This window comes from Protomyctophum parallelum (assembly GCF_964188405.1).
Source record: "Protomyctophum parallelum genome assembly, chromosome: 13".
NCBI classification, from domain to species: domain Eukaryota; kingdom Metazoa; phylum Chordata; class Actinopteri; order Myctophiformes; family Myctophidae; genus Protomyctophum; species Protomyctophum parallelum.
In genome coordinates this window covers 10,408,828-10,435,719 of record NC_139708.1, presented here as the reverse complement: position 1 = coordinate 10,435,719, position 26,892 = coordinate 10,408,828, and the positions used below count along the sequence as shown (strand labels likewise).

At 44.8% G+C, this 26,892-nt stretch overlaps 1 protein-coding gene across 1 annotated transcript; it reads left to right on the top strand.

Annotated features, from left to right (window-relative positions):
• Positions 1-630: 630 nt before the first annotated feature.
• On the top strand, positions 631-25,130 carry LOC310868470 (calpain-15-like; the record flags this gene model as incomplete). Its single annotated transcript, XM_083778928.1, has 14 exons — positions 631-794; positions 9,410-9,739; positions 9,935-10,350; positions 10,864-11,354; positions 12,836-13,044; positions 13,442-13,625; positions 13,963-14,186; positions 16,646-16,771; positions 17,203-17,355; positions 19,862-20,023; positions 21,849-22,072; positions 22,673-22,818; positions 23,523-23,701; positions 24,952-25,130. The coding sequence occupies 14 exons, from the start codon at positions 631-633 to the stop codon at positions 25,127-25,129; spliced, it is 3,186 nt and encodes a 1,061-aa protein (XP_083635054.1). The 3' UTR covers position 25,130.
• Positions 25,131-26,892: the final 1,762 nt, after the last annotated feature.

Genomic DNA, 26,892 nt, shown 5'->3' with positions numbered 1-26,892 from the left:
TCGCTGCGGAGGCGGAGCTGAGCAGCGCTGCGGAGATTTTAATACCCAGGCAGACGACGTAAATGACACAAGCACTGTATATCACAAAAAACCGGACAATTATGTGTCCGGCCAGAGGTTGAGGTGGGAGGAGGACAGGTGGGTCTAAAACCGGACTGTCCGGCGTGAAACCGGACGTCTGGCCACCCTAACTCTACCCCTGAGCCACCGCCACCCCCCGGGGTGAACTTTATACATCAAGCCGCCTCACGCTACAGAAACAGGAGATAGGCACCTGACCTTATGGGCCACATAATGGCTCAGGAGGCATTGGCTCCCAAGGCTTTTACTTACTAATTGAGAGATGTGGTGAAATAGTAGAATCATAATTTAGCATTTGATTTCTGACATGGATCTTGGAACGTAATTTCACTACACACTTAAAAATGTAACTTGTATTTGTAGAGGGCGTACACATGAACAACAAATTGGTTCATTTGGTAAAATGAACACTGATGATTTTAGCGTGCACGGACACCCTGTTTCAGAATCCGATACCCCTACCGGTGTCAGTGCCAACTCACCTCAATGTAACTCTCCCTCAGCGCAGCCTTTTGAGCCCCTGCGTACTCACGTCGAGCCATCGGCACCATGGGAAGCTCCACTTCCTCCCTGGTGGATGAGGCAGAGTTTGAGCCGGCGCCCCGCGGCCCTGCGCACCCGCCCTCGCCCCTCATGGGCTGTCTGAGGAGCAGCCAGAGTACCTTCATACCCCGACAGCTGGCCCGACCCCCCATCAGGCACAGAGAGCGAAGGTACAGTAAAAGCATGCATGCATGCTTTGTGTAACGCCAGTTACACAGTTTCAACACGGATCTCCCATGCGGGAACTAAGGGATGCTAAAAAGCCAAACATGTTAACCACTAGCCTAGGAGGGAATCCCCCTTGGCCAGAGGTGATATTAGGTCTTCAGGCACCTCCCCTTTAACTTTGAGTTGTGGCACCAATGTAACTCCCGGGATTCGAACACGGGTCTCCTCCTGTGCTATCCTGGAAACCAACCAACCTGCCACAGGAAAAATAATAATCCCTACGCAGTGATATTAGTCTGGCCACGCCAGGCTACTCCTGTGCAGGAAGGGACACTGAAGCCAAACAAACTGGGGGTCCTTGAATTAAATATAAGGTTAGAATCACTGGTCTAGCTCCCAAATACATCTCTAACCTATGTTCACATCAACACATATATGGGGGTGTCACAATTACACATTTTACTTGACGTTTTGCGTTAAACGATTTAATTGTGTTTTTGTCATTGGACATTGGAACATACAAAATAATTTCGGTTTGCATAATCAAAAGTTTGTAACCTTGTAGATCTGCTATTTCTGCTCTTTCTTACATTTGAAAATGTATGGAAAACTTTCAAAATTTTTCAACTATTATGACGATTATGTAAATTAAATACATAATTGTGATTATCTCAAATAATTGCGATTAGACGATTGTGACAAGCCTCCTAGCCTAACCTAAAGTCACATCTGGTGAGGGTGCCTTTGGTCAGTGTGGACTTGCTCTTTGGAACAAATGACATACCGGTAATGACATCTGTGGAAACGGTGTCCTCGGTCTTAAGACCATTCTGTTCTGCCAGGCCCGTGATGTTTACAGTGTGTGCTTACGTGTATGAGTCTGCGTGTTGTTGTTTTTCCTAACCTTTATTTACCCAGGGCAGATAATGGTGTGCTATTCAGCAACGCACACACACACACACACACACACACACATACACACACACACACACACACACACACACACACACACACACACACACACACACACACACACACACACACACACACACACACACACACACACACAAGGGGGAGCAGACAACCTGGGAACTGCCCAGTACAAGCACAGTGGCCATTGATCAGCAGTTCAATGCCTTGCTCAAGGACACTTCAGTGGTGTTGGGGGGTGTTGTGTGTGTGTGTGTGTGTGTGTGTGTGTCTGTGTGCGCGCGCGTGATATGTGTTAGTTGTTACATACGTGCGTTGGGGAGAGGTTTGAGGGTGGGAGGTTAGTATTAGGGAGGTATATATTTTTGCTACTTTGGTGCATTTTCTACCACTGAATGTTGTATTTTAAAGTGAAGTGCAGTCAAGTGCATTGTGTTTGTTTGTGCTGCAATGCGTTGTTAGTTGTAGATCTGCCATCTTTGGTGCGCAACCCTAGGGCTCAACTAAATATATATCTGGCTTTATTCCTTGGTCAGCCAGTGGTTATCAATTTTTTTTATTTTGATTTGTTTGTGTCTTTTCTGCCTTCATTGATAGTATCAAGTGAATATGGACAGGAAAGAGGGAGAGAGGGAAGGGGAGAGACATGCATGCATTAGTGGTCGTCCTGAACGGGACTCGAACACGCAACATGCTGTCAGGCCAAAACCTACAGTATATGTGGCAAAAGGCTGGACCACTTGGCCAGCGAGCGCCGCCCCTTTATTTAGGGTTACAATGATGAAACAGATTTTGATGCTATATTTGATGCTATTTATTTGCTGCGGATCTCCGCCAAGGACCCCTGGGGGTCCCCACTCAGACCCCACTTTGAGAACCACTGCTATAAGCAATTAAGCAGCGAGCTCTGAAAAGAACAAGATGACACCAAGACAGTATCACACAACATGATCTGGAGTTTGTTAGAAGAGAATATAATACCTTTGCACACGCCACATTACTTGACTGGAAGATATGTGAGTAATAACTGATACAGAAATTGATCGATATGGAATCTAGGAATAGATGAAGACACCATGTTCTAACAAGCAGCAGACAGATAATACTGTAGTTGTACTTCTGTAGTGACATCTTGTATGCTTGGACCTCTTGATAAACAAGGAAGAGGCACATGGTGCCAGTAACATGTATACTGTAACTGTAGTACTATATATGTACCGTATATTCTGTGTATGCATATACATACTGTATTGTACACACATAAACCACTGTCAATCTGACGTCCCTATATATATATATATAAGATTTTCAAACATAAAAAAAAATATCTAATGATATTTTTGGGCTTTTTCTGCCTTTATTTGATAGTGTACAGTAAGCTGACAGGAAATGGGGGGAGAGAGATGGGGAGTGACACACAGCAAAGCTCGTTGGTATGGGGATTTGAACCCATGACATGATGTCAGGCTGGATTAGCAGCCTATAGGTGCCCAGACGTCTACTCTACGCCAGCCATCCGGGCCTTCAAAAACAATTTCAAACATTTCCCCAGAACATCCTAAAATCAAAGATGTTCCTAAAAACACGCATTCTATACATTTTCACATCATGTTCCCTCTTTTAGTTTTTACATTTAGTCAAATTTTTAATGAACTATGATATTTATCACCCTGATGGGAGAGTGCCCCAAAGATGTCTGTGTCTCTGTCTGTGTGATTACAATCATTGCGAGCCAGGTAGCAGGAATGGATTCAGATTTTGTAATTCATTTGCATGTATTGATCTATTTCTGGCCCAACATGTGTTCCTAGTATAGGGACATCCCCGTCTCCCCAGCAATAAACTTGTCACATTCAATGTGCCAACTCAGCATTTAATGTCTCTGTCCAAAACTGTTACCTTTGTTTACTTTTTGATAAATTATAGCGTTAAATTACGAAAATAAATGAAACACATAACGTTTCTGTCCAATATCAACGATATCCTTCAACACCGCCTATGCAGTTCATAACGTCACATCAAATATCCCCAGTTCCGTTGAGCCAGGCATCGCTTTGTCCCTCTCAAACCCTCACTGATTTCAACACCAACTCCAGTCTGTACTCTGTAGTACAAAGGTGTTGCATGGCAAAGAATAGACGATGTGCAAGCTCACAATGTGTCTCATGGAGACACGGTGTGAGCTTGTATCTACATTTCTTTTGCAGCATGACACCGGCGTATGATGGAGTATAAATTATACCATATAGGCCGAGGCTATTTTTGAGAATGTTTTCTGCCTATAATAACATGCCAAAATAGGGACGGCAATTAGCAAAGGATTTTAACAGTGCAGGCATCTCTCAGCTTGAGTCCCGTTTGAAGAGGAAGCAGGGCCAGCTGCGTTTTGACTAACATCTGCTGCATTTCATAGATCATTCAGAGAGAGAGAGAGCATCCTGTACACTACAGGTGCATTGACGGGGTAACGAGTCTGAATGGAGGAGATCAATCATTTTCGACTTTAGCAGCGCATGAGGATGTATCCCTCTAGGTCGCTGTTGGGCAGAAACCTCTTATCTCCATATTCTAACTTTTTGTTTTTGTAAATGGATGCCCTACATGATCATACTACAGTGTCACACAAAATCATTGAAAGTAGTAGAAAAGTGTGGAGTTTGCATGTTCTCCCCGTGTCCCCTAGGGTAGGTACCCTCACAAAAAACATGCAGTAATCCTGGTCACTAAACTGCCTCCCCCTGGCCAGCCGGGGCGCCTGATGGAGGGGAAAGGAACTGGTTGGAGTTGTTCCTTCCACGTGCTACGTCCAACCAGGGAAACTCCCCCCTGTCAGGTGTAAAGGAGCAACTTGGACACTCAGGCATGAAGGAAGCATGAGTTCAAGTCCGTTGCTCTCCCCTTGTCCTCCATATATGGGGACTAGGTTGGTGGAGGGTGTGTAGAGCCCAGGATCACATTAGATGATTGACACAGGGGTGAAAAATGGGTTACAAAATCGTGGGATAAAAAATATATATTAAAAAAAGAAAGTAGTAGAACCGCAAGATCAAAGCTTGTGGATCTGTTAGTTTTGCTATTTTTGAATTTGAATCCTGAAAAGTAACAGTTTTGGACATAAGAGGTTTCCACCCGACAGAGACGACAATAAAATGACCTGTCACGGAAATACACAGGGATTGTAGGGCCATCCACACCAAGAATGATAACTATTTAGATACTGTAACTTTAACAACAACGATGTGATCGTCCTCACTGATGAACGATACAAGTTACAGTTTTTCCACGATTGTTAACACACGTTTTTCAAAACAATAACGGCTTTCTCAAAACTGCACACACAAAACTGAAAACCTCACACACAAAATGCACAAAAAACACACAAAAAACCCTGACACTCCTTTTGCATAATGACTCTTTGCCATCAAATCTCTTAACTGTTCCCAAAATGTAACTCGTGTTTTCATTTGGTACACACAGCCATATTTTCAAATGACACACACATACCATTCATTGAGTACACACAACTAAGCATTTGCTGCACACTACCAAGCATTTACAGCACACTTAAGTGTAAAGGGCCCTGCTAACGGGGAGCGAGGAACGCACACCTTGTTGCCTGGATCAACGACAGGTCTGCTACCGGTCTACTCCAGAGGGGTGCAACAACGCAAGCGTTAAAAAAAAGGTAAACCGAATCCAGGTCTGGTGAGTCGCGGGCGTGTGCACGAAACGAGCACACGCGCAACTAATTCACGGGACCGCGCTCACGTAAATACGCTTGCGTTGTCGCACCGCGACTTCTCCGAGCAAAAGCGCAGGTCTCATTGAAAATGAACTATAGGAGCGTTTTATCGCTCCCGTTTGCAAGGCCCTTTAAGCTGGAAACACAATTATAGAGCCCAGGATCACATTAGATAATTGACACAGGGGTGAAAAATGGGTAAAAAAAAACAAAAAAAAACACTCTGATTGTGATCTCAGCGATATTGTTCACCACTGACGTTGATGTTAAATGACGTTTTTCCATTACACAGCTATGTGTGTCCCTTGGTCCCTGGGTTCATGGGTCTGTCTGTCTAAGCACGAAAATAGCTTGGTTGGTAACTGTCATTTCTCGAACGTTTCGGACGCGGGCGGCTCGCCGGAAAAGGCCCGGCCCCCTGGCTGCATTTCTGGGGGTCTGGATGTTCCAGGGACCCCCCAGGGACCCCCACACAGAGTTACAACACTCACTTTACACAGGTGTGATTTTGTTTTTACATAGAAGTTTATATTTGCATACGTCTTTAAATGTTCTGATGAATTGAAAATGGAGGACCCTGATGTAAATAAGTCTTAGTGTTTTTTTCTGGATTATCCTCATAACAAATTTTGTATTGACCTGTACTTTCGTTGAACTGTACCCATTCTACAAACTGAATAAAATGTTCAATCAATCAATCAATTATTCGTGGTGCGGACTAGCTGCCATCCACTGGAGTTACAATGATTTATTAATGACATATTTATAGTTATTATTCTTAATGTTTTTACTTGTACTGAGTACACATGTAAGATCATTTTGATTTGATTCAACGCCGGTATTGACATTAATTCCTTGCGTGGGCGTGCGATATCACTAGTGTCAAACACACAACAGCATCTCTCTAATGTATCCTGTGATATACTGTGGGTCTTTTCTGCTGCCTCTGCCCTTTTTACTGCTCTGGTGCGATGCAGGAGTCAGGTTACTCACTGACAGGAAACCTAGTACCACTGGGGAATCCCTGATCATTGCCTCACTGCCTTTAAGTGTATTCTTTATAGTCTGGTACAAGCAATCTGTCCTGTGTCAGCAAAATATCACACCCGTGTGAAGTAAGTGGTGCAACTCCGTGTGTGGGTTCCAGACCTACAGTAACGCACCCAGGGTGCCGGCCCGATTCCGGCGAGCGGCCCCACGTCCGAAACGGTTGAGAAATGACAGAGTGTGTGTGTGTGTGTGTGTGTGTGTTCAGGGCTAATCTCACAGACCAAAACCTTTGCGCAAGCTATCAGGCCAATTTTCTAAATGCATTGCCGCAGACCCTATGTTCCTCCAGACTACAGTTGTTAGGAGAGCCCTGTGATATGCCCGCTCATACAGAAGTGCTTCAATCAGCTACACATACAGGTCCGTTTTTGTGGGTGGTGACGTCATCACCTCTACCTGTAGTTTAGAGTTACAAGCTCCTGGGAGACCTGATAACCAAGTGGTTAGAGCATGTACTGTACCACATAGGCTCTAATGTCTGACAGTGAGTCCCTGGTTTGAACAGACTGCATCATGTCCTTCCCTATACTCACTGTCTCTGCTTTCCGGTCTCCAGTGACCTATCGAAATATAAAATAGTTACAAGCTTCGTGCTTGTTCTTTTGATAGCAGTTTTACAATTCCTCAGAGAGACATAGACAAATACTGTATGCACAGTGACCAACACAACACACAGGCACACATACTGTAGTGCCCTCAGTCCTTGCGACACATTGCAGATGCAAGCAGCCTGCTTGTCTTCAAGGTATTTATTGAAGCAAACCGTAAAATGGAACCACATTTGTCCATTTTTATACTCTGAATTATGGTCACACTCCTCTTTAATACCCTGAAGAAGAAACGTTGGTAAAGTAAACAAGTTATTGCATCATGGCTACGAGCTGTGCGAGCCGAGAAGCAAACAAAGTCTTATATCGTCTCTGTGGGGTGGAAACCTCATATGTCCAAAACTGTTACTTTATGACAATATGATCACAAAATAATAATAATAATAATAATAAATACAAGTTAAAATATGGTAGAGGTTTCTGCCCTACAGCAGCAATATACAGTGGGCTTAAGTGGTTCATTTGAAATGCTGAGAGATGACAGGAGGAAATGATGTCAGTGATGTGAGTGACAGACACTTTGCAAGCATGCTTCGTTAATTAAAATGGCATTGATTTCCTGACTGGTGCTTGGAAGGAAGCCCGAACATGAAAACGTTTCCATAGCAACCGTCGTTATGGAATACGTCTTTATGTCCGCTGTTCAGACCAGTGCCGTGATGCAAAGTGTGACAATGCAAGCGGCATCCATCCAGGCAGGTTGTTCCATGATAGCGCTGCAAGAAAATAGCTCAGCCCTTCTGCGTCAAAGGAACACCTGGTCTGGTTGGGGAGGCTTGCACCGACCGGTGCAGTACTTAGTTTAGACAGTTTTTGGTTTAGACTAGTCATTGGTTAGACCAGTCATTAGTCCTACATCTACAACCTATCTCAAACCCTCACCCTAATCCTAACCTCCCACGGGGCAGCACACCTAAACCTAACCTTAACCCATGTCTAACCAATGACTAGTCTAAACTAAGTATGCACCCCATGAGAACGGCTTCATGCCAGCCCCTTCCAGCCCTTGCTAGTAGAGACTGCTTGAGTTGCCAACTGCAACTCACACACACACACACACACACACACACACACACACACACACACACACACACACAAATTGACCTTGTTCGGTCATCTGACCTTCATGAGTGTAATAGCTCAACACACACACACACACACACACACACACACACGTGCGTGCTGCGTGCACGCAGGCAAATGTACATACAGTACACATGCACAGACACACACATCAGGTCAGTTGGTCTGGACACATTATATGGTTCTTTCTATGCAATCTGATTACAATACACTTACATACAGTACAGGCAACAATGTGTTTAGTATGACAGTAAGTTAGTAACATCCAGCAGATACAGTATAGTGCATGAAAGGGGTAAATAATACTTTTTTGTGTGGCCAGTGTTTCCAGTGGTGTAAAGTAACTAAGTACATTTACTCAAGTTAAGTAAACTTACTTTGTAGATGTATTACTCTTCAGCCCTATATACATTCTGGGCCATTTGAAAATAGCCGTTATACAAGCTCACAATGTGTCGCGATGTGACACATTGCAAGCTTGTAGATCTGCTATTTTCAAAAGATTTTTATACATTTGACAACTTGAAATGGGACATTCTGCATAATGATTCTGCATATTTGTTGTACTTTAAGTACATTTTGATGTCGATACTTTTGTACTTTTACTCAAGTACATTTTGAATTCCAGACAGGAAGTTTTGAGAGTCCTTGAAACAATGTCTTTTAGAACGACTGATTTAGAAATTTGGTAGAATAGGCCTCAGGTCTTACTCTTAATGGGTTACGGTCTTTGAGCTGCCACTGGCTACAGTAATAAGCACCGACCGTGACATGCTGATGTGTCCCACTTTTATCTTCCCTGGCTTCTTCTTTTTTTTACCTGGCCTCCCTCTTTTTGCGAATGTCATCAAAAGTGCAGTGATTTTGGAAATGTTAAAACAAAGTTTAATAGTGTCTTTCAGCAATGTTGTTAGTGGTAGAAACCACGTTTGTGAGATTGTGTTTTCTTTGACTGTGTAACTGTAAACAGAAAGGGAGATGATTCATGTAACAAGCTTATGTGTATCAACTAAAAAGCTACGGCTTCAACGAAAATATTTTCTTTTCTTTTTTGTCACGAATGAATTGTAACTGTGCTAAATCAATTAGGCTATTGATGTGTACATTTATTTATTTTCAAGTGTATTTTGAGTATATTGAGTATAAGTTGATAACAATGAAATGAAACCAAGTAAGACTCTCACTCTCTCTCTCTCTCCCACAGCTTCTCGTCGGGGTCCGTGCCGATGCGGAGCGCCAACCAGTGGTCGTGCGTCTGCTGCACGTTCCTGAACGCCGCCGGCGCGCCCCGCTGCTCCATCTGCGAGGCGCCGCGGCAGAGGCCGCCGCCCCGCTGGACGTGGCACCGCCCCCGGAGCGCCAGCGGCGCTGGCCGGGTGGAGGGGGAGGAGGAGGGGGAGGGGGAGGGGGCGGAGCGGCGCCGCTGGCCGTGCCCACGCTGCACGCTGGCCAACTCCCCCGGCAGCATGGCCTGCTCCGTCTGCGGCTACGCCGGGGAGGAGACCCCCCCGCAGGGCGACCAGCCGCGTCCCCGGTAGGCCATTATTACTGTACATGATCGCCGCGATTATGATTTGAAATATATGATTGATATGATATATGATATCGAAAATGATTATGAAGCCTAAAAGACCAAACAAGAAATTTATTTTTTTATTGATAACTTTTCAATTCCAACGTCGTAAAAACACAATTAATTGTTAGGTTAATTGTTTGTGAACGGTGACAGGGCCAGTCCCCGGCGCTCCATCAGCTGCTCCAGCCCGCTGAAGCTGCAGTCCCACCTCCCGCCAGGCGGGGGGCAGCAGAGCCAGGAGAGACGCAAGTCGGAGGGCGGGGCCGCGGACCACCAGACCCCGGCGTGGGACTGTCAACGGTGCACGCTGCGGAACACGCCCATCTCCATGTCCTGCTCGGCGTGTGGCGGCCCCCGCAAGCTCTCCCTCCCCCTGATCCCCGCCGAGGCCCTGCTCGTGCCGGAGGTCAAGAGTCAAGCGTCGACGGCATCGCTGATGCCGATGCGGCAGAAGGACTGTCCGGCGGGGGCGCTGTCCCTGTCCATCTCTGCCGTAGGGGAGACCTTACCGACGGACCCTCCGTCCGCCCAGCCCGCCCCCTCTGCCCTTAGCATGCCCTCCATAGCAGGTACAGTACAGTACCTGCTGCTTTCTGCACATCATGTCTAACCGTCATGAACATACCTGCCACTAATTGCACGTTGTGTCTAAACTCAAACATACAGTAGTTGCTACTTGTTGCACCTTGTGTAGTTGCTACTTGTTGCACCTTATGTCTAACCTCAACTTTTATACTGTATATCTCTGCTGTCAAAATGTAAATATTTCAGGAAGAAAAGTTAGAAAAACTTATATTTTTTTAAAACAAAGCAATACTGCCTCATCAAAGTTGGTGTTGTGCTGGTTTTGTAAGAAGCACTTTTTAATACTTTTCATTGGTTCAATAAACCTAACAAACATACGTTCAATAGCATAGAGTTAGCTGGTTTCTGCTGGACAGCAACGTTATACATTTACAATTCTTAGATATTTCTTTTGACCTGTCCCCCTTTTTTCCCTGAAAACTACAAATGATTGACGTTGCACAAAGCATAATTATCCACCACTTCTTTACACATAAAGTTGCTTCTGATTCTCACAGGACAGAATAACCCGGTCCCTTGCAGCCGCAGAGAGGTCCCGCCTCCGCCGGCTTGTCTCAACCAATCGCATAATTCCCACCCGCCCCCGTCGCCGACCACCACCGCCGACTCAGATATCCCCACCCCCCCCCAGCAGGACGCTGCGCCCGCCGGCAGGAGGCTCAGCATCCTCAAAGAAGAGATGTCGCCCTCGACGCCGCCGTCGGAGACATCGAGGCCGTTCCCGCCCCGTGCCGGTGTCGGCGCGGTGGCCGCGGGCGCCCATCGCCGGAGGGCGGAGCAGCAGTGGGCGTGCCCGGCGTGCACGCTCATCAACGGCGTCCGGGCCAAGCACTGCGTGGCCTGTCACACGCCGCAGCGGTACCGCGCGCGACTGGCGCCCGCCGCGGGGCTCAGGAGGAAGGAGAGCATGCTGGTGGAGGCGCGGCGGCAGAACGACGAGGGAGAGGCCAAGGAACTGTGGGAGAACATCGTCAGCTTCTGCAGGGAGGTCGGTACATAGAAGAGAGACGCTATAGGCCTAGTGCAGGGTTTCTTCTCCTTCTGCAGGGAGGTTGGTTTATAGAAGAGAGACGCTATAGGCCTAGTGCAGGGTTTCTTCTCCTTCTGCAGGGAGGTCGGTACATAGAAGAGAGACGCTATAGGCCTAGTGCAGTGTTTCTTCTCCTTCTGCAGGGAGGTTGGTTTATAGAAGAGAGACGCTATAGGCCTAGTGCAGGGTTTCTTCTCCTTCTGCAGGGAGGTCGGTACATAGAAGAGAGACGCTATAGGCCTAGTGCAGGGTTTCTTCTCCTTCTGCAGGGAGGTTGGTTTATAGAAGAGAGACGCTATAGGCCTAGTGCAGGGTTTCTTCTCCTTCTGCAGGGAGGTCGGTACATAGAAGAGAGACGCTATAGGCCTAGTGCAGGGTTTCTTCTCCTTCTGCAGGGAGGTCGGTACATAGAAGAGAGACGCTATAGGCCTAGTGCAGGGTTTCTTCTCCTTCTGCAGAGAGGTTGGTTTATAGAAGAGAGGCCTAGTGCAGGGACTCTCAGGGTTCCTTTAGGGGGGTCTAAATTGAGCCTTACAAAGTTACAAGTCTGTAACTCTGACAGTATACAAATGGACTAACGGGTCTATTTGGTTCCATAACCATAACGAGTCCATTTGGTTCCATTTGTATACTGTCAGAGTTAGGGGTGGACCTTGAAATGTAAAGGTTTAAGAACCATTGGCCTAGTGCATTTACATCCACTTAAAGTTTCCAGGTGCAGGACGAAATAGGATGAACATAACACAAAAGATGTACTGTACATAGTGCTTGTATTTTGATTTGATTCGATTCATTTAATTATTTTCGAGGAATGCATGCCTGAAGAAGATCTTTCTTGATCACAAGGTTGCAGTTCTAAACAAAACATGTTGTTTAGAGAAGCTGTCAAAACAAAAACACATTTATGTGGAGTGGTTATTGTTCAAAACACGCAAGTGAAAGATTATATAAAAAATATTAAAGTAACTTTTGTATAATTGAAATAGTCGCACAGTATGTCTTTAATATCAAACTAACATAAACATGACGTGCCGTAGTTAATTTTGCACTGAATTTCCATTGTATAGTATCCGTTGTATTGGGTGGTCTCATCATATCGTTACTGTCGGGCAGAAACCTTATCTCCATATTATAACTTTTTGTGTTTTTCTATAAACTCTCTCTACTCCTACTTGATCATACTACAGCGTCACACAAAAGCATCAAAAGTAGCAGTTCAACAAGGTTGAAACACAAATCGAAATGCAGCGTGAACGTGAAGCGTGTAGATCTGCTATTTTGCCATTTTATGCCATTTTAAAATCTGAATCCTGATAATATTTACTGTTTTCTCTTTGCGTACGTTCACTGTTGTTTCTTTCGGTCTTTTGTGTGTGCTGCTGTGGCCGTCTTCCCGTGTGAATAAACTAATCCACTGCATTTATTTTGGATTCTCCCAGAACGCGGTGACATTCGTGGACGACAGCTTTCCTCCCGGACCCAAGTCGGTGGGCTTCCCTGAAGACGACGGAGTACAGCAGCGCGTCAAAAAGTGGCTCCGCCCCCAAGAGATAAACAACTGCAACGTGAGAGACCGCGCCGTGAGGTGGTCCGTGTTCCGCACGCTTCGCCCGTCTGACATCCTGCAGGGACTTCTGGGTAATTGCTGGTGAGCCCAGATCCCCCACCCCCAATTTCTTTTTAAATAAACTTCAAATCGAGAAAGCATTATAACAAATGGGAATTATCTGGTTTGGTTGCATTCACTGATTATAACTACGGTACAGAATGCAGTAGAAAGGTTTTAAACTGTGATCCTCAAGGAATGTGAGAATTCCGGATTAGGCTTTTTCTTACCTTAATCTCATGCTATTATATATCCCAGAAGGAGTGTTACAGGTGAAAGATGTTGTCCTTCCTGAGTCCACCGCAGCTAGAGCTCACATTAGACAACAATGTTAGGGAGAGACGACTAGTGGAGAAGAGATCCAGTACAACTAAAAGACAAGTGATTCAATCAACACTACCGCAGGCTCTTATATGTGAATGTGTTGGATGGAGAGCAGGTTCCTGAGTGCGTTGGCGGTCCTGGCCGAGCGTCCCGAGCTGGTGGAGCGGGTGATGGTGACGCGCCAGCTGTGTCCAGAGGGGGCGTACCAGGTCCGTCTGTGTAAGGACGGCTCCTGGACCACGGTGCTGGTGGACGACATGCTGCCCTGTGACCACAACGGACATCTGCTCTTCTCTCAGGTGTGACAGACCACACTAAAACTAGGACGAGAAATGTCTGCCGACTACCCTTTTTTCACAGACGAAAACTAAAACTAAGCTATGACAACTAAAACCAAATGGACCCATTATAGATCTTTAACTCTTGAGAGTGTAATTTTACACTTGTTTTTTATGTTTTATCTTTATCTTATCTTCATCTTTTGATCATGGTGTGACCATGATGTATGTGCAGTACAGTAACTACATAAAGTCAAGGTGAAGATCAATTATATGAAGATGCGGTCGAAAATGGTCCAAGTGCTCTTTCTAATGTGGTGAAATGTGTCCCTTCTCTCTGTCTGGTGCGCCTGTGTAGTCCCAGAGGAGACAGCTGTGGGTGGCGTTGATAGAGAAGGCGCTGGCCAAGCTGCATGGCTCCTACTTCGCCCTGCAGGCTGGCCGCGCCATCGAGGGCCTGGCCACGCTGACCGGGGCCCCCTGTGAGTCCCTGGCCCTGCAGGTCAGCACCACCAACCCCCGTGAAGAGCCCATCGACACCGACCTCATCTGGGCCAAGATGCTCAGCTCCAAAGAAGCAGGGTGTGTGTTAAAACACTCTTTCCCAAACAGTGAGTCGGGACCATAGAGTTATAAACTAGAGTGCGGACCAAAATTTGGTGCCCAAAATGCGGAAGTGCTAACCTCCATGAACGCGCCTGAATCGATTCATGGCCCATTTGTGGGTCACGGACCAATCTTTATGGGTCACAACTTATGGGTCACGAATCCCATTTTCTTTTCCTACATTTAAAAAATATATATTTCAAAAGTTATATATTTATTATTTTTTAATATATATTTAAGAATTGTATACATTTTAAAACAAAAACAAACAAGAAGTAGTGAAAATAGCTGATCTACAAGCTCGCAAAACAGCACGAAGCGACACGTTGTACGCTTGTAGATCTGCTATTTTCACTAGTTTGGGTCCCGGGACACTCTTTTGGCTCTCAACCTGAAAAGTTTGGGAACCACCGTGTTAAAAGCAGTGTTGGAACCAACGTGTTACACAGTTACAAAGTGACACGGTAACACACAGTAACACAGTGACACAGTAACGCACTAATGTAACGCAGCTACTTTTGCGGTAAATAGTAGCATAATTGCTTCTCTTCCAAGTCGGTATGCCGACATTTATTGGGCACGTCACTCATTACTTCATATGAAAAGAGCCGATTCAGTGGATCAAAGTTTTAGCCTGGTAAACGATCCCGGGTCACGTGAATTCACATCATCATGTGTCTTCTGGCCCAAGCAGAAACCAAAACGTGGAAAAGCCAATCAGTGTCTGTCAATCACAGGGCCCTGAGCGCAGACTCGGATGGGCTCTTCCACTTTTTGGAATGTTTAACCAGGCTATCAAAGTTTTATTATGATCCGTCTCACACCATTTCTGTCTCCTCACCGCCTGTGACCTCCACCTCCGCTCGCTGCGTGGGACTCGGTGACCTCCACCTCCGCTCGCTGCGTGTGACTCGGTGACCTCCACCTCCGCTCGCTGCGTGGGACTCGGTGACCTCCACCTCCGCTCGCTGCGTGTGACTCGGTGACCTCCACCTCCGCTCGCTGCATGTGACTTGGTGACCTCCACCTCCGCTCACTGCGTGGGACTCGGTCCTATCAAAGTGTTGTTAGATATCTCTGAGGGGACGATCAGCTCCTCAATCCTTGCCTTTCCGTGTTGTATTAAAAAAACTCCCGACTCTCTGGAAAAGTTTTAAACAGTTTTATAGCTAGCCTGCTTGTGCCTGTGTCAAAGTGTCCTTCAGCAAGACACAACTGCTCCTGGTTGTGGTTTCTTGCATAAGTGCTTTGTATAAAGACGCTATATGCATAATTTTATATTAAAATAAGTTCCAGATTGCAGCTTTATATTAACCACTTAAATCATCGACGGGGTCCCACGGGTGGCTCTGTACTTTCTTGACCCCTTATTTTTTTCCCTCTACACTAAATCCATCAACGAAAATAGCTCACAGAACATTGTGTGCCCAGAAGGGATGCTAGGGTTCATGCGGTTCATGCGGTTTACACTGTGTGACAAAATGCACCCTCTTTTATGTTTTTAACCCGTCTCATAAATAATGCAACGTGTTCCTTTGATGTACGGCACTGCAGTTCCACTTTGCATCATGACATGTTGATGTGAAGTTGCGTTACATCATTACTGGTATGAGAGAAGCATTCTTCCAGTGTGTGTGTGTGTGTGTGTGTGTGTGTGTGTGTGTGTGTGTGTGTGTGTGTGGTGGGATGCCTGAGGGACTTTGAATTGTTACCACGCAGTGGTTCTCAAAGCGGGTCTGGGGACCCTCAGGGGTCCTTGAGGAGGTTCAAGGGGGTCCCCAGCTAAATTAGGTATAGTATACTGTCAAAGTCAGTTCAACACATTGACAAATACATATCGTTGCTGTCGGGAGGAAACCACCTAACTCCATTTTTTAGGTTTTTGATTTGTTTTTCCTTAAATCACTGCTATTGAACAGCCTTTACATCTGTGTGTTGGTTAAACAAATATTGAACCAATGAAGTAGTAAAAAGCGCTACGGAAAAAACCTCTTAACTCCATTGGACCCTCAAATTGTCTGATAAAGCAGCTAACTCCACCACCTCTACCCTTCAAGTAATTGACAATATATAAAGTCACAACACCAACTTTGATTAGATTTCTTTTTAAATATAAGGTTTTCTTCAATTCCTGAAAAATGACACATTTGTAGTGGTTTCTTCCCGACAGCAGAGATATTATACAAAAGGTAGTTCCGACGAAGCAATCTGATTGGTTGAAATAGCTACCTGTGCTTCAAGCCAGAATAACAGAACACTGCTTCAAACGAGCAGCAAACCTAAATATAAAAAAATGCGCCGTGCTGATAATCACGATAACACACGCCCTCTAGTGTAATATTCCTTAATTAATTTGACATGAACCTCTGTGTTACACTGTGCCTCACTAAAGGACTCCTATAACCTTGTAGTTGCCCTTTCTTGCTGCTCTCTAGGTTCCTGATGGGGGCGTCGTGCGGAGGCGGGAACATGAAGGTTGACGACGGCGAGTATGAGTCACTGGGCCTGCGTCCGCGACACGCCTACTCTGTTCTTGACGTGAGGGACATGGACAGCCACAGGTGAGCGGGGGGGGGGGGGTCATGGATGTATGGGGACGGGGGCTTTCATGTTCTCCCGGGTGAGCTTAATTAGTTACCCTGATGCACCTGTGTTGACCTACAGCAGTGGTTATCAAACTTTTTAATGTCAAGGATACCCACATTGATATGTATTTAGCCGTGGATCCCACATCTGAAAATGTTTTGTGCTAGGGACCCCCAGAAGAGAAGATTACTGCACTTGCAGTATTGTTGAGAATGTAAGAGCTTAAGTAACTGTCTAAGCCTGAGACAGATAAACATCTCCTTAGACACTCCAGAGTCATACTTAAAAAATGTTTGGGGTGAGCGAGTCCGTCACCTCTTCAGTTCTTCGGGGCTTTCTTGCATGAAATGATTTAGTTCTATAAAAGTACAATACAATAGCTGCTTAGGCGTATCATTTCCTTCAGGCTGCTGCAGCTGAGGAACCCGTGGGGCCGGTTCTCCTGGACGGGACCCTGGTCAGACAGCTGGTCACACTGGCCTCTCCACCTGAAGAGGGAACTGTGTGCCCAGAGAGGAGAGGACGGCCTGTTCTGGATGGACTTCTGGGACTTCATAAGGTACAGTAGCAGTTAGCGGTGTCGTTGTCAGATGGCCATCGTCGATGGGACGGAACTCTTCGAGCGGCAACTATCAAAATATTAACTTTTCAGGAAATGATGTGCATGTGTCATTATTATAATCATCACTTTGACAAATCCAGTTCAAGTGAAGTTAGGAGGTGTTTTTTGACCAGTGAATGTGGAGATAGTTATGTCCATCATTGATTAGAATGATGAACCAAAAGTTGGCTTTAGGTGGTTTGACGGACAGTGTGAGTATGCAATGGAGTTAAGAGGTTTAGTCAGAAGCAGTTTTCAATACTTTTCATTGCTTTCAATATTTGTAAAACCGTAAAGGGTCTGTGTGGGGGGTCTCCTCCCTGTAGGACCTCCCTAGGGAGACACTCGGAATGCATCCGTACTAGATGCCCGAACCACCTAAGCTGGCTCCTTTCCGAGTGAAGAAGCAGTGGCTCTACTGGGAGTCTCTCACGGCCGCGGGTGAACTTCTCACCCTATCTCTAAGGGAGATGCCAGCCACACCTCTGAGAAAACTAATTTTGTCCGATTGTATCCACGTCTCTGTGACCCGATTCTGTCTTTTATGACCCACACTTCATACTGTAGGTGACGAATGAAGTTTGCTCCGTATATCGAGAGCTTTGCCTTCTGGCTCAGCTCTCTTTTCATCACAACAGTATGGTACAGTGACTCCAATACCACTCCGATTCTCCGGCTGATCTCCTGCTCTGTCCTCTTTTTAAACCAAAAAAACACACTACCTTTAATTAAAGCGCACCGAACCCAAGTAATAACTAAAAGTAATTTGTCCACAGCCAAGCCCCTGGCTAAATGTAACCATACTCCATACAGTAGTGCCACAGCCAAGCCCCTGGCTAAATGTAACCATACTCCATACAGTAGTGCCACAGCCGCGGCATGGGAGGAAAATGAGGTCACCTTTCCGCATGCAAGGGTGGCCGTGAAGTGAGATGTTAAACCCAAAAAACTAAACAGTGCAACAGAAGATAATCACCCTGGACTTTGTGTTCCAACCACCAGGAATAGTTGGCACATTTCCTCGAGAATTTGCCTAACGTTACTTCCCCCATACTATTGATGCTGGTGTTCAGCTGGTTAAGCTAGCTAGTAGGAGCAGTGGATGCTACAGCACCTGGGACCAGATAGGGTTCTGTGTCTTGCTCAGGGACACTTTAACACATAGACCAGGGAATGGGAGACGAACCGAGGAACGGCCTCTCAACCCATGTATCTATGGTTGCCTTTCATTCTAGCAGTGTTTATTTATGCTGCTTCGTTTTATTTAGACCGGGAAAACACACTGCAGTCTGTACCAATTTAGACCTGAGGCCAATTCTAAAAACTCCTTCTAAATCCTAACAGTTTTTTTTTTTTTTAAACGTAGGCTATATATATCTTAAATATCGTTGCTGTCGGGCAGAAACCTCTTAACTCCATATTCAAACTTTTGGTGTTTTTTCGTGATACTAAAGCGTCACACAAAAGTAGCAGATCTACAAGCTTTGAGCTTGTGGATATGAAATTGAATCCATCAATCCACACAGTTTCCACCTGACAGAGACGATAATAGCAAAATGTAAAATGGCACAGATGGTAATTCTCTGATTTATTGTGTTAAATCTTTCTCTAAATAAAACTACTCAAACCAATCAAAATATAACGCGCACTTCAGAAATGAAGTGCATATTTGTAAGTTGTGCTGTATGACGAAACAATTTCCAAGACATGAAGGAGTAATCTTCTGATCTTCACATGTCGGTCTACATTTATCTCCATGTTTGGTTTTCAGCTGAAGTCGGGGATGACTGTGAAATCATCCATGTGGTTTACTGGTTTTCAACACCATTTTTAGACCAACACTAACACCATTATTACTGTCATTTCTGCACTCTATTCCTGTCTCCATGTCTGTGTCTGCACCTGGGTTCTATATTTGTATCAATAGCATTCCTATTCTGGGGCAAACATTTGGCAAAAAATAGCTGATCTACAATCACACACAACGTATCATGTGTGCTTGTGGATCAGCTATTTTTTGCCAAATGTTTGCCCCAGAATAGGGATGCTATTGATACAAATATAGAACCCAGGCTGAAGAGAAAATATCAATTTGCCACAGTCTTTGCCTACAGACATATAGAGGGTATGCTCATGCATAAAGTGAATAGCAAATCTAGTGGCAAATCGAGTGGCAAAGTGAGTTTAACATTGTTTAACAATATTTAATGCAATCAGATAGGACCTTTCTGTTGGATGTATGGGCTGTCAAGGCCAGAAAGTAGTTTTTTTGACACTCATTCCTGCATAACGTCCGGGTTTGATGATGATGTCATACCTCGCATACCTCTATTGATGACCCCTGTTTTTATCAGCTGAACTACATTTACTAACGACCATAGTGACAAGGCACTTTTTCATGATTGGCTGCCTCTGGCTATCCTTTAAGCAAAAAAAGTCGTTTTTCTTGTTTTTTCTCTTCCAGGTACTTTGACTCGGTGGATATCTGTAAGATCCATTGTGACTGGCAGGAGGTTCGAGTGCCGGGCCTGTTCCCCAGAGGAGCCAACGTCCCTGTGACGGTAGTGTCCCTCACGGTGCTGGAGAGGACCACGGTGGAGCTGGCTCTGTTCCAGGAAGGCAGCAGGTACACAACGAGGCCGTGCTGCAGCGTGAACTCTGTTTGTGTCCGAGCATAGGCATGGCTGAGGCATGGTAACGCCCCGCCTGCCTGTGATTGGTCTACTGACACTGCCCGTCTTGACTGTCCTCCGAGACACGAGGTTACTCCGTGGTGAGATGGAGAAATAAATAATAGGCTACAAGAGAATGACAGTTTGACACACGCAACAGAATGCAGATTGTAACTAACTTGTACGTTTTATTTTTGTAGAAGAGGCAAACTTATTGTTTATGCCGTTTGATTTGATAGTGTTGATTATCGTGTATTCATCTAATTATAGTAAAATAATACTATTAAACAAAAAAGGATAAAGATGAAGGGAAAATAGACCTTTTTATAGTAGGCCTACAATAATGTTTCAAGTTTACACATACAAACACTTTATTTTAGAACACACCCAAAACAAATCATATTATGGCGTGCATGTTCAATCAATTATTCCATCAAAGCAAACGGAATAAACAATATTAGTTTGCCTCTTCTACAAAAATAGAACGTACAAGTTAGCGTTCTCTTGTATCATACCATACTATGTCTACTTTTATTATTATTTCCCACCTCGCATCAGACATCCAGGCATCATGATCCAGCATATCCACCTCGGAGGATAGTGTCGGTAGGCCAATCACAGGCAGGCGGGGCGTTACCATGCCTATGCTCGGACACAAACGGAATTCACGCCGTGCTGCACCGGTCTAACCCGTGGGAGCAGAATGTAAATGAAGCGGCCGCATTCTGAGCAGTCTTTGTTTTTCGGCTTTACGGTTTGGTATATACCGGTATTTACGCTTTGGTATATAGGTCACTTAGTCAAACAAGATGACTTGAAGGCAAACCAGTCTATGCTATGGCCTTAAGCTCTAAGCTGGGCAAACAGAACAGCCGCTCCTTTTAGTTGTCAGAGTTGGAGTCAACAAAACATACAATACCATAGCATACTGTACATAACATAGTGCTGCCACGCAATAAACACAATTAATTGCTCAATTTTGTGTCGTTGATCGCGATTAATCAATCAATTTTTTATTACCTCAAAATTATAATTAAATAAAATAATATGCCCGCACTCTGTCGATCTGCACGGTACAGGAGAATATTTAGTAAAGGAGTCAACGTTTGGGCCACGGATGACCTTCAGGTACTTCCTCAAACTTGAATGGTGAACTAAAAACAGTATGATGCTGTATAGCCATCTGAATGGAAAATCCAAATGTATTAATATTCATTACTTTTCAGGTATCCATTCAATTATTTCATTTCTTTATACTATCCACTCTTGTGTGCACTAAATTAGTGCCGTTAATAGCTAGATATTGCAGCACTTTAACAGCCTTAAACCTAACAGAACAGAACAGAAGCACATGGAATTGTAGGAGTTTTTATAATATCTTCATAGTATTTCACAATTTGTCCAATGTTTGACCAGTTTTTATAGTATAGTTTATACTAGGGATGTCCCGATCACGTTTTTTTGCTCATGATACGTTTCCGATCATTTGAAAATGATCGGCCCTGATTTTCAGATCACGTGATCGGATCGGGACAACCCTATAGTTTATACCGGTAGTAGGTTTGTTACTTTCCTTTTTTTTAATGTATTAAAAAAGGTCTTAAAAGTCCTTAAATTATCACTTCACTGTCATCTGGGGACAACCACCCACCCCAACAAAATAATGTGGGGGCCCACAGGTTGAGAGCCACTGCTGTACGTAACATTAGACGTAACATACTGTACACAATGTAACATCCCCGTCGTGTTCACCTTTCCTCCTCTCCGTGATCTCGTCAGGCGCTGGGACACGGCGGAGTCGCACCTGCTGGACCTGTGTGTGCTGGTGTTCAGGGCGCGGTACGACCGGTGCGGCAGCGTGACGCTGGGCCGCCTCATGGCCCACAGCAGGCGCTCGGTCAGGAGGTTCGTGGGCTGCGACGTCATGCTGGAGCCGGGCGAGTATGCCGTGCTCTGCTGCGCCTTCAACCACTGGCACAGCAGCATGGAGGCCGACAGCACAGGTTAGCTAACTCTAACCACTGGCACAGCAACATGGATACCGACAGCACAGGCAAGGACACAGACACCTCCTCATACGTCGCTGCTGTTGCAGATCTGCAAGCTCAAAATGTGCCACGAAGCGACGTGCTTTGAGCTTGTCAATCTGCTACTTTTGATATATTTGAATTTTAATCCAGCTTTGGACATAAGAGGTTTCCAACCGACAGCGACGCTATGTTCACTGGTCCCTCAAGCCAATCAACTATTCCACAACTTAGTCCGCTACATAGAGTCTGTAACTATATGCCTTCTGAAAAAGCCAAAGCTTATAATGACATTAAATAGGAACGCCAAGCAAGGTTTAAAATGGTTAATGAATACACACTCATAGCTGTGTCAGTGAAGTGGAATGGTGTTTACAGTCTGGCAAGAGTTCTCATACTTTATATGCTAACAATATGTCAGAATCACTCTTAACACACACTGTGGCACGAAACGATTAAAATTCAATTCACACAGATTCAAGATTCGGTATTTGTTCTATTCTACGGGTGCACAGGGTTCTTTGACCTAAATGCAATGGGCTCAACGTCACTGATGTCATGTGTATATTTGTGCAGCGGGCGGGTGCAAAGTGGAGCCACCGGGTTACACGCTGGCCGTCTACAGCTCTCGCCTGGTGATGGAGGAGCAGATAACGGCCTCCACCACCACCATCGCCGATGCCATCATCCAGCTGACCGAGACCAAGGGCGAGAGACACGAGGTGAGACGCACACACTCACAGCTGGCTCACTGAGTGAGTACACCTGGTAGCCAAAGAGTCACTGGTCGGTGTGGTCGTGTGTCCTCCGTTTTTTTAAATTACATATAGAGCACTATAGAGTTTCCTAAACAGTGGTTAGGGGGGGGGGGGGTTACAACTTTAACCTATATATTATTTCCTCTCCCCCGAAAATTACAAACAAACAAATCTAAGAAGAAGTTGTGAAAATAGCCGCTCTACTACCTTGGGTTTGGACCCAAACTAGTGTCCTAAACCAGGGGAAATGTCTTCATTTCTCTTTTTGATCTAAAACATTTTGGAACCGCTGTGCAGGTATAGAGTAAATATGTTAACTTGCACAATTTGGGTATTGGCATTTAGTCTCCCTGCTCTTCTATTGAGACATTTATATCCTGTGGTCTTGTTTGACCACTACTGACTGGGTATTGGGTAACAAGTGTCTGAACTAAACACTAAAAACAAACCTATTTTCAGCTAAAGTATAAAATATGGTTAAATTATTAAATCATTATTGTGATTCCATATTAATAACACTTTTCCTCCCCTCTTGGGGACCCCCTATAACCGCCTCAAGGAACCGCTGTGGCCCACTCCCCCCCCCCCCCCCCCCCCACCCCACTTTTGAGAACCTGTTCTGACTGATGTTTCTAACTGAAAACGCGCTGCTCTGCTGCCCTCTGCAGGGCCGTGAGGGGATGACCTGCTACTACCTGACGCACGGCTGGGCGGGGCTCATCGTCATGGTGGAGAACCGCCACCCCAGGCACCACCTGCACGTGTCCTGTGACTGCAGCGACAGCTTCAATGTGGTGTCCACCCGCTGCAGCCTCAAGACCATCGACAGCATCCCTCCTCTTCACAGGTATGTCCACCCGCTGCAGCCTGAAGACCATCGACAGCATCCTCTTCACAGGTATGTCTACCCGCTGCAGCCTCAAGACCATCGACAGCATCCCTCCTCTTCACAGGTGCGCTGCAGCGCTGGAAAAAGCACTCACTTTTATTTTTTGTAAAAGTAAAAGGATCAGTGCTGTAGAAACACTCCCGCTACAAGTAAAAGCCTGGAGTTCAAAATGAGTACTTGAGTACTTGAGTACCACGTTTTCAAATAAAATATCTAAAATAAAAAAAATCCAGATCTACAATGCGCATTGTGAGAAAACACACCACCATCCTTAAAACACTGTTTTTAGCTACAGAAAACTGTGTTAAGGCAGTAAAGATTTACATTTAAAGGGTAAGACCACTTTTTTTGAGGTTTGGGTTGTGTAGTTACTTTGCCATGATGCAACTCCAAATGTGGACAAGAAATAAAAAAATACTGCTCCAGTGATTAGAAATTGATAATTCAAAATATGCTCCTCATTGACTTACATTGTAGCTAAAACAGCTCTCAAAGTCACTCTTTTAGTACGTAAACAAACACAAACAATGTTGATTCAGACAATATAGAGCATCACCAAAACTCATGTGGTTTTATTTTTTCATAAAAATGTTAGATTCCTGTTGATTGAAGATCTGGATCCGGATCCACGGATCCAGTCCGGGTTTTCTTCCCAATAAAATGGACAAATCAACAGGAATCTAACATTTTTATGAAAAAATAAAACCACATGAGTTTTGGTGATGCTCTATATTGTCTGAATCAACATTGTTTGTGTTTGTTTACGTACTAAAAGAGTGACTTTGAGAGCTGTTTTAGCTACAATGTAAGTCAATGAGGAGCATATTTTGAATTATCAATTTCTAATCACTGGAGCAGTATTTTTTTATTTCTTGTCCACATTTGGAGTTGCATCATGGCAAAGTAACTACACAACCCAAACCTCAAAAAAAGTGGTCTTACCCTTTAAGAACACATTGCTCAAAATCATTATCCTGCGATCCAGACTGACTCGCTAGATTCAGCGCTTGTCTTTTTCAACCTTCGGTTACCTGTGTGTGTGTGTGTGTGTGTGTGTGTGTGTGTGTGTGTGTGTGTGTGTGTGTGTGTGTGTGTGTGTGTGTGTGTGTGTGTGTGTGTGTGTGTGTGTGTGTGTGTGTGTGTGTGTGTGTGTGTGTGTGTGTGTGTGTGTGTGTGTGTGTGTGTGTGTGTGCGTGTTGCTCCTTCAGGCAGGTGCTCGTGGTGCTGTCCCAGCTGGAGGGCAACGCAGGCTTCTCCATCACCCACCGGCTGGCCCACCGCAAGGCCCTGCAGGCCTCGCTGGGGAACTGGAGCCCCGCCAAGGCCACACACTGTCCCGCCCTCAGCCCAGAGACCGCGGGGCTCCACCAGCCTCGCCCACTATGACACCCACTGCTCTCTTAGAGTTAGAGACCTGTTAAGGGTCCATTTGGTTCCTAACTGTCAAGCTAGGGACCTCCTGGAACCCCCCCAGGGGTCCTCAGACCCCACTTTGACCATCTTTATAATTATGACCACTACCAGCCTTAATTGACCATGGGTGGCGGGGGTCTGTTTTGAAGAAGGGACCATCAGATTGGGGGCTTGACAGACGTGGAGAATGTTTTGCACATCCCTTGACGATGACATTAATGGGACATTTTGCCGATGTGGAGACCTCCCAACTCTCCAAGTCGGTGGATAGCATACCATCAATATGACGTCATAGTAGCGACAAACTCCCTGACAAACGGGTGCTGACGTCATACATAGTATAGGTCATTGGTCACTGTCAGGCAGAAACCTCTTATCTCCATATTCTAACTTGTTGTGTGTTTTTTGAGGGGCAATAATAGCCCATCCAACGTCAGGCTTTCAGAAATTAAGTCATATGGCAGCCGAGTCTATGGACTTTTAATGTTAGTTCAGAGCACTTTGAACAAACATATCGAGTACGATGTTTAAAGTGATCTTTTGTAAATGAATGCCCTACTTGATCGCCACACAAAAGCATCACTAAGCATTTGGAGCTTGCAGATCTGCTACATTTTGCTATTTTTGAATCCTGAAAAGTAACTGTTTTGGATATGAGGTTTCCACCCGACAGAGACGATATGCCATATTATGTAATGTCGGCAAAATAAATACCCTACTGTTCGGTATGTTTTCTGTGTATTTCTCTGCTCAATGCGAGACGTGTTGTATCCCCAACGACACCAAGCGCATTTCACAGAGAAATACACAAATTACATATTACATAGGTATTTAGGTATACCTGTATAATATGAGGATCTCCTCATCAAAACAATGTGATTTCCATTCAGGATCGGCAGCGTTTCCCTTTAAAGAGCAGTTACTTGATCACTAACTCTATGATGCACTTTTACATGTTTCCAAAGATGTTATAAATGGTAGGACTTTACAGCACTGGTCAAATCATTATGTACTGTAGCAGCTGTCAGTTTAGACATACTGTACTTAGACTGTCTGTTAGTACGCAACACAAATGCCATATTAGGATAGCAGGGTATAGTTCTCAGCACTGAAGTATTAAAAAACCTGTTTAGAACTCAGTCATTACAGCTGTTGTTCTCTTCATGTCAAGGCCCCCCAGTTAATTTGTATTTAGTGTTTCAAAATGGTTCAAGACTTTCTTTCTTTTTTTAATCAGCCGGTTGTGAACTTTATGGTATGGTTGTTTGGATGTGGTTTTACCTCGATGGGTTTACCTTACCTTTGGAGGGCTGGATTCAGAGTTGGATCTCACTTGTATACATATAAGCACTTTTAGCCCCTGCAATCTTGGGGGCCAACATTTTGATATGAGAGAGAGAAAACATCATCAAATTGTATTTACACTAATGCCAGTTGTGAACTGTATGCCTAACTAACGGTACATGTATTTGATCATTTTTGCTAATTCATCTAATTAAAACGTTAATAATAAAACTAAAATCACACCTGTGTGAAGTGAGGGGCGATCTTATCAACGTACATCATCATACATCATCTCATTCAGGCCAATCGGAATTTGCGTCCTCACCTTCGTCTTCAATGTTTGTGTTACGCAATGTTTGTGTTTGCACGAACACTCAAAATTGTCCATTCATTGTCAGTGGGATTTAATATTTGTGTAGGACAAAGTTTGTGCACATGTGCACCAAAAGCTG